General features: G+C 50.5%; 1 protein-coding gene and 1 non-coding gene across 4 annotated transcripts in view; both read right to left on the reverse strand.

Moving 5' to 3' along the window:
• Positions 1-353: 353 nt before the first annotated feature.
• Positions 354-17,927, reverse strand: part of KANSL2 (KAT8 regulatory NSL complex subunit 2) — a 79,391-nt gene continuing 61,817 nt past the window's right edge. For all 3 annotated transcript variants that reach the window (XM_075336920.1, XM_075336919.1, XM_075336921.1), the window contains exons 8-10: positions 15,259-15,512; positions 14,983-15,168; positions 354-1,763 (exon numbers count right to left, since the gene is read on the reverse strand). In XM_075336920.1, coding sequence (XP_075193035.1) covers positions 1,647-1,763; positions 14,983-15,168; positions 15,259-15,512 — 557 coding nt within the window. In that variant the 3' untranslated portion in view covers positions 354-1,646. The remainder of the gene's footprint in view (positions 1,764-14,982; positions 15,169-15,258; positions 15,513-17,927) is intronic.
• On the reverse strand, positions 1,835-1,970 carry LOC142292828 (small nucleolar RNA SNORA2/SNORA34 family). The gene has a single exon (XR_012750847.1). It is a non-coding gene; the product is annotated as a small nucleolar RNA SNORA2/SNORA34 family (small nucleolar RNA).

The raw sequence follows: 17,927 nt of genomic DNA on the forward strand, positions 1-17,927 counted from the left end.
TAAACTGTATATATAAAAATAAAAAAAGTAGGCCACAGTGAGATGTTACTGGCATATGGGAGCGAATGTACCGCCTCTTACCTTCCAGCATGGGAGGCACTTTTATCAGCTGGCCTGGTGTCATGCCACAAGAATGTCATGCCAGGCCAGCTAATCAAAAGTAGAGCCATGGATGATAGCTGGTAAGAGGTGGTACTCCCAGGTTTTGGGGAGTGACAACAGATCAGGCATGGTGTGAATATATTTGCACATGTCAATTCATTAAACTTTTTTTTTGTTACCATGTTTTTACATGAAGGATTTTTAAATTAAAAAATCCTTTAAAATAGATGAGAAAAAACAGTTTGCATGAAACTTTTTATTTCCAATATAATTACAAAGTTTTTCTAGTCAAAGTTTTCACATTACAGAATATACATATTAATGGGGCCCTCCAAAAGTGTGATCAAAATGGTCGTCATCACATATTTCAAGCTGTACTAGTCACACGTAAGGATGGTTTGCAGCTTTAAGAAAGTGCTCGAGATCTGGATTGTGAACATACCAGATTTGCTCCCTTACCTGCGGATCAGAGCTTGGCCAACTGAGCACAGTTGTTTTTTCCCCCCCAGCCTTTGTGCCATGCTGTAAAACTGTCAGACTGAAGGGTGCTTTACACGAGACGACGGATCGAGCGATGCATCGTCGGAGGTCACGGTTTTCGTGACGCACATCCGGCATCATACACGACATCGTCTCGTGTGAAACCTCTGAGCCACGCAGTATCGCTTACAAATCGTGAGTCGTGTACTCGTCGCTCAGTTTCATAATATTGTTTATTTTTACTTGTGGCGGTTGTTCATCGGTCCCGTGGCAGCACACGTCGCTCCGTGTGACACCACGGGAACAATGAACTCTGCTTACCTGCGTTCCACGGCTCCCGCCGGCTATGCGGAAGGAAGGAGGTGGGCGGTATGTTTACATCCCGCTCATCTCCGCCCCTCCGCTTTATTGGCCGGCAGCTGTGTGACGTCGCTGTGACGCCGAACGTCCTTCCCCATTCACTAAGTGGACGTTCGCCGCCCATAGTGAGGTCGCTCAGCAGGTAAGAGCGTGTGACGGAGGTTTCACGACTTTGTGCGACACGGGCAGCAATTTGCCCGTGACGCACAAACGACGGGGGCGGGTACGATCGATCGTGAAATCGCACGAATGGTCGTCCCGTGTAAAGCAGGCTTTTGAATAACAGGTTTACAAATGAGCAAGGAGCAGGATGATCCTGGAATATAAATTAAAAAAAAAAAAAAAAAGTAGTGCTCAGTCAGATGAGGTTTTTTTTCCCTCGTCACAGCCCTGCTCCATGGCCGAGTGAGAAGTAGGTTTATTCATGATGCTGCTGCTCTTGACATTTGAGACATGTCTCAAACAGCATTTCTTCAGTCTGCAACCCATCCCGACACGTGACTAGGACAGGCTAGAGCTCGAGATATGTGACGGACAACATTTTCTTCACATTATTGCAGAATCCTCTTTAACCTATTGCTGGAAAAAAATTAAATAAGTTTATTAAAGGTCACATAGTGTGTCTACGGGATCAAATTTAGTCTTCAAGTGAAAGTGAGTGATAGTCATCAGGTAAGGATAACATTAACCTTCAATAGCAAAACTCAGTTGCAGAAGGAACCATCTGCGTTTCCATTGGCTGCGGACGGCACTGGCGCCAATACATTACTACTAGGTGGTTGGTCGGGTCTTGGAGAGGTCCCAGCTGACTGAATTTGACGCTGAAAAATAGTGATGGAAAAACATTTTAGACAAACTTATAAGCCAGCTCAACTTTGGACACATCCAACAAACATGTCACTTCCAACTGAATTGGCTTCGGTCACACAAGAAGCTTGCCCAGCCAACAGACCATAGAAAGTAATTAGTGTGTGCTCCTGCTTGAAACCAGCGGCTACAGCAAGCCACCAGCCTTGATTCAGGGCAATGACCGTCGTTACCCAAGTCTACAGAGGTTTTTAGTCATGAGCGTATCACCAATACTCAGGTATACTCTGATGAAAAAAAGTTTACAATCATTAACAAGATGCAATGAAAAAAATTATACTGCACAAATCTTAAGAAGGGAATTTTGTTACTTACCGTAAATTCCTTTTCTTCTAGCTCTTATTGGGAGACCCAGACGATTGGGGTATAGCTACTGCCCTCCGGAGGCCACACAAAGCACTACACTAAAAAGTGCAAGGCCCCTCCCCTTCTGGCTATACCCCCCCGTGGTATCACGGGTTCTCCAGTTTTAGTGCCAAAGCAAGAAGGAGGAAGCCAATAACTGGTTTAAACAAATTAACTCCGAGAAACATCGGAGAACTGAAAAAACCGTTCAACATGAACAACATGTGTACCCGCAAACAACAAAAAAATCCCGAAGGACAACAGGGCGGGTGCTGGGTCTCCCAATAAGAGCTAGAAGAAAAGGAATTTACGGTAAGTAACAAAATTCCCTTCTTCTTCAGCGCTCTATTGGGAGACCCAGACGATTGGGACGTCCAAAAGCTGTCCCTGGGTGGGTAAAGAAATACCTCATGTTAGAGCTGCAAAAAACAGCCCTCCCCTACGGGGATGTCACTGCCGCCTGCAGGACTCTTCTACCTAAGCTGGCATCCGCCGAAGCATAGGTATGCACCTGATAATGCTTGGTGAAAGTGTGCAGACTGGACCAGGTTGCTGCCTGGCACACCTGTTGAGCCGAAGCCTGGTGTCGTAATGCCCAGGACGCACCCACGGCTCTGGTTGAGTGGGCTTTTAGCCCTGAAGGAATCGGAAGCCCCGCAGAGCGGTAGGCCTCTAGAATTGGTTCTTTGATCCATCGAGCCAGGGTGGCTTTAGAAGCCTGCAATCCCTTGCGCGGACCAGCGACAAGGACAAAAAGTGCATCGGAACGGCGTATGGGCGCCGTTCGGGAGATGTAGATTCTGAGTGCTCTCACCAGATCTAGCAAACGTAAGTCCTTTTCATACCGGTGAACCGGATGAGGGTAAAAGGAAGGCAAGGATATATCCTGATTAAGATGAAACGAGGAGACGACCTTAGGTAGAAACTCCGGAATGGGGCGCAGCACTACCTTGTCCTGGTGGAACACCAGGAAAGGAGCCTTGGATGACAAAGCTGCCAGCTCAGACACTCGCCGAAGCGATGTGATCGCGACAAGAAACGCCACTTTCTGTGACAGTCGAGAAAAGGAAACGTCCTTTAGAGGCTCGAAGGGCGGCTTTTGCAGAGCAACAAGTACTCTGTTCAGATCCCATGGATCTAACGGCCGCTTGTACGGGGGCACAATATGACAGACCCCCTGTAGGAACGTGCGCACCTTAGGAAGACGTGCTAGACGCTTCTGAAAAAACACAGACAGTGCCGAGACTTGCCCTTTAAGGGAACTGAGCGACAAGCCCTTTTCCAACCCCGATTGCAGGAAGGAAAGAAAGGTGGGCAATGCAAATGGCCAAGGGGATACTCTCTGTGCAGAGCACCAAGATAAGAAAATCTTCCACGTCCTGTGGTAGATCTTAGCAGACGTTGACTTCCTAGCCTGTCTCATTGTGGCTACGACTCCTTGAGATAATCCTGCAGACGCTAGGATCCAGGACTCAATGGCCACACAGTCAGGTTCAGGGCCGCAGAATTCTGATGGAAAAACGGCCCTTGGGACAGTAAGTCTGGTCGGTCTGGCAGTGACCACGGTCGACCGACCGTGAGATGCCACAGATCCGGATACCACGATCTCCTCGGCCAGTCTGGGGCGACGAGTATGACGCGGCTGCAATCGGATCTGATCTTGCGTAACACTCTGGGCAAGAGTGCCAGAGGTGGGAAGACGTATGGGAGCCGGAACTGCGACCAATCTTGAACTAATGCGTCTGCCGCCAGAGCTCTTTGATCGCGCGACCTCGCCATGAATGCCGGGACCTTGTTGTTGTGCCGGGACGCCATTAGGTCGACGTCCGGCACTCCCCATCGGCGACAGATTTCCTGAAACACGTCCGGGTGAAGGGACCATTCCCCTGCGTCCATGCCCTGGCGACTGAGGAAGTCTGCTTCCCAGTTTTCTACGCCGGGGATGTGAACTGCGGATATGGTGGAGGCTGTGGCTTCCACCCACATCAGAATCCGCCGGACTTCCTGGAAGGCTTGCCGACTGCGTGTCCCCCCTTGGTGGTTGATGTATGCCACCGCTGTGGAGTTGTCCGACTGAATTCGGATCTGCCTTCCTTCCAGCCACTGCTGGAAGGCTAGTAGGGCAAGATACACTGCTCTGATTTCCAGAACATTGATCTGAAGGGTGGACTCCTGCGGAGTCCACGTCCCCTGAGCCCTGTAGTGGAGAAACACTGCTCCCCACCCTGACAGACTCGCATCTGTCGTGACCACTGCCCAGGATGGGGGCAGGAAGGATCTTCCCTGAGACAATGAGGTGGGAAGGAGCCACCATTGTAGAGAGTCCTTGGCCGTCTGGGAAAGAGAGACTTTCCTGTCCAGGGACGTTGACTTCCCGTCCCATTGGCGGAGAATGTCCCATTGAAGTGGGCGCAGATGAAACTGCGCAAAGGGAACTGCTTCCATGGCTGCCACCATCTTCCCGAGGAAGTGCATGAGGCGCCGTAAGGGGTGCGACTGGCCCTGAAGGAGGGATTGCACCCCTGTCTGTAGTGACCGCTGCTTGTTCAGCGGAAGCTTCACTCTCGCTGCTCGAGTATGGAACTCCATGCCAAGATACGTTAGTGACTGTGTCGGAGACAGATTCGACTTTGGAAAGTTGATGATCCATCCAAACGTCTGTAGAGTCTCCAGTGTAGCATGTAGACTGAGTTGGCATGCCTCTTGAGAGGGTGCCTTGACAAGTAGATCGTCTAGGTAAGGGATCACCGAGTGTCCCTGAGAGTGCAAGACTGCTACCACTGCCGCCATGATCTTGGTGAAAACCCGTGGGGCTGTCGCCAGACCGAATGGCAGAGCTACGAACTGAAGATGTTCGTTTCCTATCACAAAACGTAGAAAACGTTGATGTTCTGTAGCAATTGGCACGTAGAGATAAGCATCTTTGATGTCTATTGAGGCAAGGAAGTCTCCTTGAGACATTGAGGCCACGACAGAGCGGAGGGTTTCCATCCGGAACCGCCTGGCGTGCACATGTTTGTTGAGCAGCTTTAGATCCAGAACAGGACGGAACGAGCCGTCCTTTTTTGGAACCACAAAGAGATTGGAGTAAAACCCTCGCCCTTGTTCCTGAGGCGGTACAGGAACCACTACTCCTTCCGCTCTTAGGGAGTCCACCGCCTGCAGCAGGGCATCTGCTCGGTCTGGATGTGGGGAGGTTCTGAAGAACCGAGCTGGAGGACGAGAACTGAACTCGATTCTGTACCCGCGCGACAAAATGTCTGTCACCCACCGGTCTTTGACCTGTGACATCCAAATGACGGAAAAGCGGGAGAGCCTGCCCCCGACCGGAGATGCGGAGGGGGGGAGCTGGAAGTCATGAGGTGGCCGCTTTGGAAGCGGTTCCTCCATTTGCTTTCTTGGGGCGCGCGTGAGCCCGCCAGGAATCTGAGCTTCTTTGCGTCCTCTGAGTCCCTTTGGACGAGGAGAATTGTGTCTTGCCCGAACCTCGAAAGGACTGAAACCTCTGCTGCCACTTTTTCTGCTGAGGTTTGCTTGTTCTGGGCTGGGGTAAAGAAGAGTCTTTACCCTTGGACTGTTTAATGATGTCAGCCAATGGTTCGCCAAACAGTCTATCTCTAGATAAAGGCAGGCTGGTTAAACATTTTTTGGAACCAGCATCTGCTTTCCAGTCCTTTAACCACAAGGCTCTGCGCAAAACTACCGAATTGGCGGACGCCATTGAGGTGCGGCTGGTAGATTCTAGGACCGCATTGATAGCGTAAGACGCGAACGCGGACATCTGCGAGGTAAGGGACGCCACTTGCGGCACCGCTGGATGTAAGATAGCATCCACTTTTGCTAAACCAGCTGAAATAGCTTGGAGTGCCCATACGGCTGCGAATGCTGGAGCAAACGACGCGCCGATAGCTTCATAGACAGATTTTAACCAAAGGTCCATCTGTCTGTCATTGGCATCCTTAAGTGAAGCGCCATCCTCCACTGCAACTATGGATCTAGCTGCAAGTTTGGAAATCGGGGGGTCAACTTTTGGACACTGGGTCCAGCGCTTGACCACATCAGGGGGAAAAGGAAAACGTGTATCCTTAGAACGTTTAGAGAAACGCCTTTCTGGATGAGCGTCGTGTTTCTGGATTGACTCTCTGAAGTCAGAGTGATCCAAGAAAGCACTTAATTTACGCTTGGGATAGAGGAAACGAAACTTCTCCTGCTCTGCAGCTGCCTCCTCTGCAGAAGGGGCTGGGGGAGAAAGATCCAACAGCCTATTGATGGCTGAGATAAGATCGTTTACCATGGCGTCCCCATCCGGGGTATCCAGATTGAGAGGGGTTCCAGGATAAGACTCCTGATCACTCTCATCAGACGCATCACAGGGAGACTGAATGCGCTGAGACCCTGAGCAGTGTGATGACGTTGAGGGTCTTTCCCAGCGAGCTCGCTTAGGGTGGCTGGGGCTATCATCTGAGTCATAATACTCAGCCTGTGAAGCCGGGGACCCCCTTGCAGTCTGGATTAAATCCAACTGAGGGGGATTAGAGGACAGAGACCTCGCCGTGTCCATAAACTGAGCCCCAGGCATGGATTGCAAAGTTTCAAGGATTTTTGCCATAGACACAGACATATTATCCGCAAAAACTGCAAAGTCTGTCCCTGACACCGGGGCAGGACTTACAGGCGTCTCAGCCTGGGTCACTATCTCTCCTGACTCCGGCTGGCGAAGCAGCACCGGATCTGAGCATTGCACACAATGGGGGTCCTTGGAGCCTGCTGGTAGAGCAGCCCCACATGCAGCACACGCAGTGTACACAGCCCTAGCCTTGGCAGCCTTGCGTTTTGCGGCTGACATGTTGCTGCCTCCTCAGAGCGATCTGGGTATACAGCCAGGAAGCGACCTTACAGTGCAAGCAATAAGGAAATATATATATGTCCAGTGACACAATACACTAATACACACTGAGGCACTAGAGGGGCCAGCTGAAAAGCCGCTTACCGCCCGCTTAAGAGCGGGTGTGTGATCTCCAAAGCCCCCTAGTCCAGGTCTCCCAGAGCCTTGCGTCCTTCCTCCAGCCAGACATGCATGTAATGGCTGCCGGCGTCCTGAGAGAGGAGGGGGGGCGGGCCCTGGGCGTTCCTGGCTAAGAGCGGGAAGCCTGCTTCCCTCTGTGCCTAGTGAGAGGGCTGGAGCATGTAAATCAGGCTCCAGCCCTCGTCGCTGCCGTGAAACAGCGTCTCTCCCCTACCCTGATTGACAGGGTGGGGGCGGGAACGAATCGGAGCTGCCGGCGTCCTAGGCCGCAAAAGCCGGGGACTAGATTTATAAACGCCACCGCCGTAAAAGCGCGGTCGGCGTGTCCCCGGCGAACTAAAAGTCACAGCAGCGCCGCCGGTCCACCGGGGGTCGGCGCTGCGTTCCCACACACAGAAAAAAGTCCCCCAGTTAAACTGTAGGAACACTAGCTCTAGCGTTACGGTCCCCGGCGCACTACAACACCCAGCCAGCCCGGAGTGTGTCTGTGCCTGCCGGGGACACAGAGTACCTGTACGATGCAGGGCCATGTCCCTGATGGTACTCCTGCTCGGCATCCACCAGGTTCTATGGGTCTGTGGATGGAGCCCGGCGTCAGAGCTTTGAGGCCGGCAGGATCCCACTTCCACAGAGCCCTACAAGGGGATGTGGAAGGAAAACAGCATGTGGGGCTCCAGCCTCTGTACCAGCAATAGGTACCTCAACCTTACAACACCATCAACGGGTGAGAAGGGAGCATGCTGGGGGCCCTATATGGGCCCTCTTTTCTTCCATCCGAAATAGTCAGCAGCTACTGCTGACTAAAATCTGTGGAGCTATGCGTGGATGTCTGACCTCCTTCGCACAAAGCTTGAAAACTGGAGTACCCGTGATACCACGGGGGGGTATAGCCAGAAGGGGAGGGGCCTTGCACTTTTTAGTGTAGTGCTTTGTGTGGCCTCCGGAGGGCAGTAGCTATACCCCAATCGTCTGGGTCTCCCAATAGAGCGCTGAAGAAAGGGGGTTTTCCCACTGCAAAGCACTGAAGACCTATAATTGACAAATCACTAATATAAAAGATGAGAAGGACCTAATCACTGATCATTGCTTACATTCTGAGCTGCTAACATCTGGAGTAGGAAAGCACTGCTCCATCACACTATTTAATGGCCGCTCCTGGGTACTGCAAATTAGCCACTATTCCAAATTAGTTTTTATTCTATGATTATTGATTTCATTACTTTCCTGTACTATGGTGATAGTGACCTAGAGTGATCTGTGGTTAGCAATAGATTTTTTTTTTTTTTTTTTTTAAAGAGTAGGACATGGGAAAGAAACATGATGGAGCATGCCTAGAAGGCCCTGCAATTAGAAGGGAATGACTATATGCCGTGTGTATAGATGACTGTGCAAGGGGATGATTGTGACTCTGTATTGAGTTAACTGTATACAGGCGTCATCTTTCATCGTAATCCTGCCGTAATGATGTCCACTGTCTGATAAGTGATCTTTAGCAGAGGCTTTGTGGCCACAGTGAGAATTCAAGATTTCAATAGATAGGCACATGGAAAGAAGGGAATTTTGTTTACTTACCGTAAATTCCTTTTCTTCTAGCTCCTATTGGGAGACCCAGACAATTGGGTGTATAGCTTCTGCCTCCGGAGGCCACACAAAGTATTACACTCAAAAGTGTAACCCCTCCCCTCTGCCTATACACCCTCCCGTGCCTCACGGGCTCCTCAGTTTTGGTGCAAAAGCAGGAAGGAGGAAACTTATAATTGGTTTAAGGTAAATTCAATCCGAAGGATGTTCGGAGAACTGAAAACCATGAAACAATTGAACATGAACAACATGTGTACACAAAAGAACAACTAGCCCGAAGGGAACAGGGGCGGGTGCTGGGTCTCCCAATAGGAGCTAGAAGAAAAGGAATTTACGGTAAGTAAACAAAATTCCCTTCTTCTTTGTCGCTCCATTGGGAGACCCAGACAATTGGGACGTCCAAAAGCAGTCCCTGGGTGGGTAAAAGAATACCTCGATAACAAGAGCCGACACGACTCCCTCTTACAGGTGGGCCACCGCCGCCTGAAGGACCTGCCTACCTAGACTGGCATCTGCCGAAGCATAGGCATGCACTTGATAGTGCTTTGTGAAAGTGTGCAGACTAGACCACGTAGCTGCCTGACACACCTGCTGCGCCGTCGCCTGGTGCCGCAATGCCCAGGACGTCCCTACGGCTCTGGTAGAATGGGCTTTCAGCCCCGAAGGAATCGGAAGCCCCGAAGAACGGTAAGCTTCAAGAATCGGTTCCTTGATCCACCGAGCCAAGGTTGACCTGGAAGCTTGCGAACCCTTACGCTGACCAGCCACAAGGACAAAAAGCGCATCTGAACGACGCAGGGGCGCTGTGCGAGACACGTAGAAACGGAGTGCTCTCACTAAATCTAATGAGTGCAAATCCTTTTCAACGCGGTGAATTGGATTAGGGCAAAATGAAGGTAAGGTGATATCCTGATTGAGATGAAAAGGCGATACCACCTTAGGGAGAAATTCCGGAACAGGACGGAGAACCACCTTATCCTGGTGAAAAACCAGGAAGGGGGCTTTGCATGACAGTGCTGCAAGCTCCGACACTCTACGGAGAGAAGTAACTGCTACTAGAAATGCCACTTTCTGCGAAAGACGTGATAAGGAGACATCACGCAGCGGCTCAAAAGGCGGTTTCTGAAGAGCCGTCAGCACCCTGTTAAGGTCCCAGGGTTCAAGCGGGTGCTTGTAAGGTGGGACTATGTGGCAAACTCCCTGCAGGAACGTGCGGACCTGCGGAAGCTTGGCCAGGCGCTTTTGAAAGAATATTGAGAGTGCCGATACTTGCCCTTTGAGAGAACTAAGTGACAACCCCTTATCCATTCCGGATTGAAGGAAGGAAAGAAAAGTGGGTAAGGGAAAAAGGCCAAGGAGAAAGACCTTTATCAGAACACCAGGACAAGAAAATCCGCCAAGTCCTGTGATAGATCTTGGCGGACGTCGGTTTCCTGGCCTGTCTCATAGTGGCAATGACATCCTGAGACAGCCCTGAAGCCGCTAGGAGCCAGGACTCAATGGCCACACAGTCAGGTTGAGGGCCGCAGAATTCAGATGGAAAAACGGCCCTTGCGACAGCAAGTCTGGGCGGTCTGGCAGCGCCCACGGCTGACCCACCGTGAGATGCCACAGATCCGGGTACCATGACCGCCTCGGCCAGTCTGGAGCGACGAGAATGGCGCGACGGCAGTCGGACCTGATCTTGCGTAGTACTCTGGGCAGCATTGCCAGAGGAGGAAATACATAAGGTAGTCGAAACTGCGACCAATCCTGAACTAGTGCGTCCGCCGCCAGAGCTTTGTGATCCTGAGATCGTGCCATGAAGGTCGGGACCTTGTTGTTGTGCCGTGACGCCATGAGATCGACGTCCGGCGTTCGCCAGCGGCGACAGATCTCTCGAAACACCTCTGGGTGCAGGGACCATTCCCCCGCATCCATGCCCTGACGACTGAGAAAATTGCTTCCCAGTTTTCTACGCCCGGTATGTGAACTGCTGATATGGTGGATGCTGTGGCTTCCACCCACTGCAGAATTCGCCGGACTTCTTGGAAGGCTTGACGACTCCGCGTGCCGCCCTGGTGGTTGATGTATGCGACGGCAGTGGCGTTGTCCGACTGGATACGGATCTGCCTGCCCTCCAGCAGCTGCTGGAAAGCCACTAGGGCCAGATACACTGCCCTTATCTCCAGGACATTGATCTGAAGGGAAGACTATCGGAGTCCAGGTTCCCTGAGCCCTGTGATGGAGGAACACCGCTCCCCACCCTGACAGGCTCGCGTCCGTGGTGACCACAGCCCAGGTTGGGGGCAGGAAGGATTTTCCCTGTGAAAGAGAAGTGGGAAGAAGCCACCACTGAAGGGACGTCTTTGTTGCAAGGGAAAGAGACGTTCCTGTCGAGAGAGTTCGATCTCCTGTCCCATTTGCGGAGAATGTCCCACTGGAGTGGTCGCAGATGGAATTGCGCGAAGGGCACTGCCTCCATCGCTACTACCATCTTCCCCAGGAAGTGCATGAGACGTCTCAAGGGGTGAGACTGAGTCTGAATCAGAGATTGCACCCCTGCCTGCAGTGACAGCTGTTTGTCTAGTGGTAGCTTGACTACCGCTGACTGTGTATGAAACTCCATCCCTAGATAAGTCAGAGATTGGGTCGGTGTCAATTTGGATTTTGGGAAGTTGATGAGCCACCCGAACTGCTGGAGGGTCTCCAGAGCGACGGTAAGGCTGTGTTGACACGCCGCCCGAGAAGGTGCCCTGACTAGGAGATCGTCCAAGTAAGGAATCACCGAGTGCCCCTGAGAATGCAGGATCGCCACAATGGATGCCATGACTTTGGTGAAAACCCGTGGGGCTGTCGCCAGGCCGAAGGGTAAAGCCACGAACTGAAGGTGTTCGTCCCCTATGGCGAAACGCAAAAAGCGTTGATGTTCTGGTGCGATCGGCACATGGAGATAGGCATCCTTGATGTCGATCGATGCGAGGAAGTCTCCTTGTGACATCGAGGCGATGACCGAGCGGAGAGATTCCATCCGGAATCGTCTGGTGCTCACGTGTTTGTTGAGCAATTTGAGGTCCAGAACGGGACGGAATGATCCGTCCTTCTTTGGTACCACGAATAAGTTGGAGTAAAAACCGCGACCCTGTTCCTGAGTGGGAACGGGGGTCACGACGCCTTCTTTTTTCAGAGCGTCCACTGCTTGAAAAAGTGCGTCTGCTCGCGCGGGGAGGTTCTGAAGAAACGAGTCGGAGGACGAGAGCTGAACTCTATCCTGTAACCGTGAGACAGGATGTCTCTCACCCATCGGTCTTGAACATGTGGCCACCAGGCGTCGCGAAAGCGGGAGAGCCTGCCACCGACCGAGGATGCGGTTCGGGGATGCCGTGAGTCATGAGGAGGCCGCCTTGGAAGCAGTGCCTCCGGCGGTCTTTTGGGGGCGTGACTTAGACCGCCACGCATAGGAGTTCCTCTGGCCTTTGTCCTGTCTATTGGACGAAGAGGACTGTAGCTTGGCGGAGGGACGAAAGGACCGAAACCTCGATTGTATTTTCCGCTGCTGAGGTCTCTTAGGTTTGGACTGGGGTAAGGAGGAGTCCTTTCCCTTGGATTCCTTAATAATCTCATCCAATCGTTCGCCAAACAATCTCTCGCCAGAAAACGGCAAACCGGTTAAGAACCTCTTGGAAGCAGAGTCTGCCTTCCATTCGCGCAGCCACATGGCCCTGCGGACTGCAACAGAATTAGCGGATGCCACCGCTGTACGGCTAGCAGAGTCTAGGACTGCGTTCATGGCGTAGGAAGAAAACGCCGACGCCTGAGAGGTTAAAGATGCAACCTGCGGGGCCGACGTACGTGTGACCGCATTAATCTCAGCCAGACAAGCTGAGATAGCTTGGAGTGCCCACACGGCTGCAAAAGCCGGGGCAAAAGACGCTCCCGTGGCCTCATAGATGGATTTCACCAGGAGTTCTATCTGCCTGTCAGTGGCATCTTTTAGTGATGAGCCATCTGCAACCGAAACCACAAATCTAGCCGCCAATCTGGAGACTGGGGGATCTACCTTAGGACATTGAGCGCAACCCTTAACTACGTCAGCGGGGAAGGGGTAACGTGTGTCAGTAAGGCGCCTAGTAAAGCGCTTGTCCGGAACCGCTCTGGGCTTCTGGACAGCATCTCTGAAGTTAGAGTGATCAAAAAATGCACTCCGTATACGTGGGAAACCGAAACTGGTGTTTCTCCTGCTGAGAGGCCGACTCCTCTATAGGTGGAGGCGGGGGAGATAGATCTAACACCTGATTGATGGACGAGATAAGATCATTTACTAAGGCGTCCCCTTCAGGTGTATCAAGATTGAGAGCAACATCAGGGTCCGAGCCCTGAGCTGCGACCTCCGCCTCGTCCTCTAGAGAGTCCTCAAGCTGGGAACCCGAGCAGCGTGAGGAAGTCGGGGATGATTCCAAGCGAGCCCGCTTAGCTGGCCTGGGACTGTGGTCCGTGGAGGAGTCCTCCACGTGAGACCTGGGGCCCACCCCGGCCGAGGTGTACCCAGAGGGACCTGGAGGTGCCGATCTAACCGGGTCCGGGGCCTGTGTAAGGACCGGTCTGGACTGCAGGGCTTCTAGCAACTTGGCAGACCATTTGTCCATAGACTGAGCCATGGATTGTGAGAGTGACTCAGAGCTTGTCAGCAAAAACTGCAAACTCAGTCGCTGCCATCTGGACAGTAGAAACAGGGGGGTCTGCCTGAGCCGAGGGGCCCACTAGTGACCGAGGCTCCGGCTGAGCAAGAGTAACAGGGGTCGAGCATTGCTCACAGTGAGGGTAGGTGGAACCCGCAGGTAACATGGCCCTACAAGAGGTACATGTCGCAAAAAAACCCTGTGCTTTAGTGCCCTTGCTCCTTGTGACCGACATGCTGTTGTGTCCTAGGAGCGTGATCACTGAGGGTATACAGAAAAAAGGGTATACAGCCCGGCCGAACAGAAAGGTATATATATACGTATCTATACCGGCACCAGAGGGGACTAACACCGAGTGACCGGTGCGGCTTACCGACCGCTAAAAAGCGTGGTGTGTGCGCTCCAGATTCCCTGCCTGGTCTCCCAGAGCTGCAGAGCTGTTCTGTGTGATTCTCCACCGGCAGAATGTCCTAAAGATGGCTGCCGGAGCTCTCAGGGGAGGAGTAAAGCCAGGGGCGGCGTTAGGAAAAGTGCGGGAATCTGGGGTCCCCACAGTGATCAGTGAGGGGGGAGGGAGCATACAGGATGCCCCGGCCCTCATATCAGACGTCAGGTCGGCTGTCCCGCCCCTATCTCTGATAGACAGGCCCGGGGGCGGGAGTTTTCCACTAGGCCGCGATGAAGCCGGGGACTAAATTTAATACCGCGGCCGACAAGCAGGCGCGGTCGGCGCGGTAGTCCCCGGTCTTCACAATTGAGCAGACAGTTGCGGCGTCTGGAAACCAGGCGCTCCATACACAGTCCCCATGGGGACACAGAGTACCTCGTGGATGCAGGGCCCTGTCCCTGAAGATAGATAAGCTCCTGTCCAGCAGATTCCCTCAGGGGCTGCGGAGGGAGCACGGTCCCAGAACCTGGATGACCGCTTCGGATCCCACTTCTACCAGAGCCCTCAGGGATGGAGAAGGAAACACGGCATGAGGCTCCGGCCGTCGTACCCGCAATGGGTACCTCAACCTTAACAGCACCGCCGACATAGTGGGGTGAGAAGGGAGCATGCCGGGGGCCCCGTGGGGGCCCTCTTTTCTTCCAACCGATACAATCAGCAGCTGCTGCTGACTAAAATGGAGATGTGTGAGTGGATGTGTGCCTCCTTCCACACAAAGCATAAAACTGAGGAGCCCGTGAGGCACGGGAGGGTGTATAGGCAGAGGGGAGGGGTTACACTTTTGAGTGTAATACTTTGTGTGGCCTCCGGAGGCAGAAGCTATACACCCAATTGTCTGGGTCTCCCAATGGAGCGACAAAGAAGTAATCATTTCAGTAAAGACTTATGTAAACCCCCCTAAATACACTTAACACTAGAACTACTGAGGTAGTCATTTTGACTACTTTGCACCATGTATTTCTATATAGGTGTCACGAGTCCAGTAGTTCTAGTGTTAAATAGGTACATTTTCCAATGACACATGCAAGTGAGTAATACATAAACACACATGTTATTTATCAAAACACAAATCACAAATGACTAGACGTCTAACAACAAAACGAAGCCTCCCATACCTGTGCGGCAGATCCCACCAGTGAGTCCGCGGTCAGAAGCGTGTCACTTGTAGGGGTCTGTTCAGCGTCATCTGCAATCATTTCAAATGGTGTTTTTGAAACATCATTCAGAGCCACATCAGCCGAGGGATCAAAGAGCAGCGGAGACGGAGGACACTGCATTCCATCACCTACAACATCAAGGTCCTAAAGATGGAAAGAAATTATGAAATGTAAAGAACATTTCCCCCCCCCCCACCACCAATTACAATTGTAGGTTTATTCTAACAAACTTACATCACTGAATTCGAGGGGCAAGTTTTCCGTCGGCTGCAGCTCAGCTGTGCTTAAGTATAGCTCCACAGGAGCCACATCCATGGGTTCTGGTACAGGCAGCACTGGCTCAGACTTGTACATTGGAGATGGTAAACTGTAGTGAAGGGGGCAGCAGGGCTCCTCCGAAAGACTCACTGGAAGAAGTTTATTGCAAGGAACTTCTTCAGAACCCTCACACATCTTAAAAAGAACTTGGTTACTGTCTTGACAAATATCTGATCAGACTGAATTAAGGTTGGTTTTACAGGATGAGAAAAAAAAAACAAAAAAAAACAACCCAAAAACAACTAAATCTAATGTATAAATCTCTTTATAACAAGCCATGTCCAAATGCTGCAGTCAGAGGCAGGTGCTAAATGTATGCATTTATCTATATCTTGGGAGTCTACATTTCTTAGCCAACGCCATATACACAGAGCTGACCCCATGTGTCACATCCTGTGGAGGGAAGGGTGTTAAAGGGAATCTATCAGCAGGATTTTGCTATGTAATCACAGCATCATAATGTAGAAGCAGTGTCCTGATTACAGAAATGGATCACTTACTGGGAAGTGTTTTGTGGTTTCAATACAGTCTTGTGTTATCAGCAGATTACCATTACAGGACAATTTGTCACATGCAACAGTTCCAACCACACCTCCAGGACTGATCAGCAGCTCTCTGTCACTATACAATGTACACACAGAAATCAGCGGTGTTGGCGGGTTATACACAACATCTGGGTCCAGCTACATCTGCAGCAGAGAAAACTGACTAATAACTGCTGCACCCAGTAAACTAAGCAATACATTGCTGGAATCTGCATCTGTAGCCAAAACCTGCTGACAGATTACCTTTAACCCCTTCACAACCGGCTGATTTTTCGCTTTCAATTTTGTTTGCCATTCTTCCGAGAGGCGTAACTTTTTATTTTTCCGTCAATACGGTCATGTGAGGGCTCTTTTTTTTGTGAAACGAGCTGTAATTTAATATGAAACCATGGGTTTTACCATATATTGTACTGGAAAACGGCAAAAAAATTCCAAATGCGAAAAAAATTGCAAAAAAAAGTGCGATGCCACTATTGTTTTTGAGATATTTTATTCACTGTGTTCACTATATGGTAAAACTGATATGTCAGTGTGATGCCTCAGGTCGGTACGAGTTCGTAGACACCAAACACGTATAGGTTTACTTGTATCCAAGGGGTTTAAATAAATTAAAAAAAAAAAAAAAAAACAAAAACAGAAATTTGTCCGAAAAAAGTGGCGTACATTTTACGTCATATTCCGTGACCCGTAAAGTTCTCATTTTTAGATATCTATGACTCAGTGACTGCTTATTTTTTGCGTCTCGAGCTGACAATTTTAAGGTTACCATTTTTGCACAAATGCTACGTTTTGATCGCCTGTTAATGCATTTAGCGCAAAATTTGTGGAGACCAAAAAACGTAATATTAGCATTTGGATTTTTTTTTGCTGCTACGCTGTTACCAATCTGATTATTTGCTTTTGTATTTTGATAGATTGGGCATTTCTGAACGCGGCGATACCAAATGTGCATATTTTTTTAACCCTTTAATTTTCAATGGGGCGAATGGGGGGGTGATTTGAACTTTTAGGTTTTATTTAAAAAAAAATGTTTAAACTTTATTTTACTAGGTTTCCTAGGGGACTATATGGATCAGCTGTCTGATCGCTCTGCCATATCTGCTGATCACAGCTACACAGCTGTGAACACCAGATATGCTCATTTTCTGTCTCACCCGGCTCTAGGCCGGGTGAAACAGTGAGTCATGTGAGCTACAGGAGTCATCACATGACAGTCTGCTACCTTGACAACCACTGGAAGTCACGTGATCACGTCACGTGACTTCCGGTATCTGCGGTATGTAAACGTTCACCGCGCTCGCGATTATAATGACGCTGTCACTTATTGACAGCACCATTTAAGGGGTTAAATGGCACGGGCGGATAACTATTCCGCTCATGCCAAGCAGGCAAACATCTCAGCTGTATAAATCAGCTTAACCCTATGATCACTAGGATGTAATTTTACTGCCCGCGGTCATTAAGGGGTTAAGGAGATTAGAAGGGTATAACTGGAACGTTTATATTTATTAAAAAAAAAAAAAAAATAAGCCTAATCACCAACAGTCAGTTAATGGCTGAATACCTGGCTATTGTGCTCGGTGCCATTCTTTGCCAGTACAGAGCGGTCACAGACCGCTTCTGCCAGTGATTCAGCTGCTTCCATTGATGTTATTACAACAGCAACAGCTTCTCATCTGCTCTGTTCTGTATCTGGGGCGGAACAGCCGACATCGTACTGATTGACAGCCGGCTCCCTTCCAGTTAGGTAGCTTGGAGGTGGTTGTTAATCAGTATGTCAGCAGGCCCGGCCCATCTACAGAGCAAAGCAGAAAAGAAGCCTCTGCTCTGTTGACAAAGCCAGGTGCAGTCTGACCGCTCTGTGCAAGCAAAGAACAGTGCTGGGAACAACAGCAGATATGTAGCAACTGCCTGTCTTTTTTTTTTTTTTTTAAGTCTCAAATATACTCTAACTACTGAAGATCAAACCATTGTTCAACCTTCTAGCCAGTATTCTGTCACCTCACTTCCTAATAAAATGAAAAAGAAAAAAAAAAAAAA

Source organism: Anomaloglossus baeobatrachus, chromosome 2, assembly GCF_048569485.1.
Source record: "Anomaloglossus baeobatrachus isolate aAnoBae1 chromosome 2, aAnoBae1.hap1, whole genome shotgun sequence".
NCBI classification, from domain to species: Eukaryota; Metazoa; Chordata; class Amphibia; order Anura; family Aromobatidae; genus Anomaloglossus; species Anomaloglossus baeobatrachus.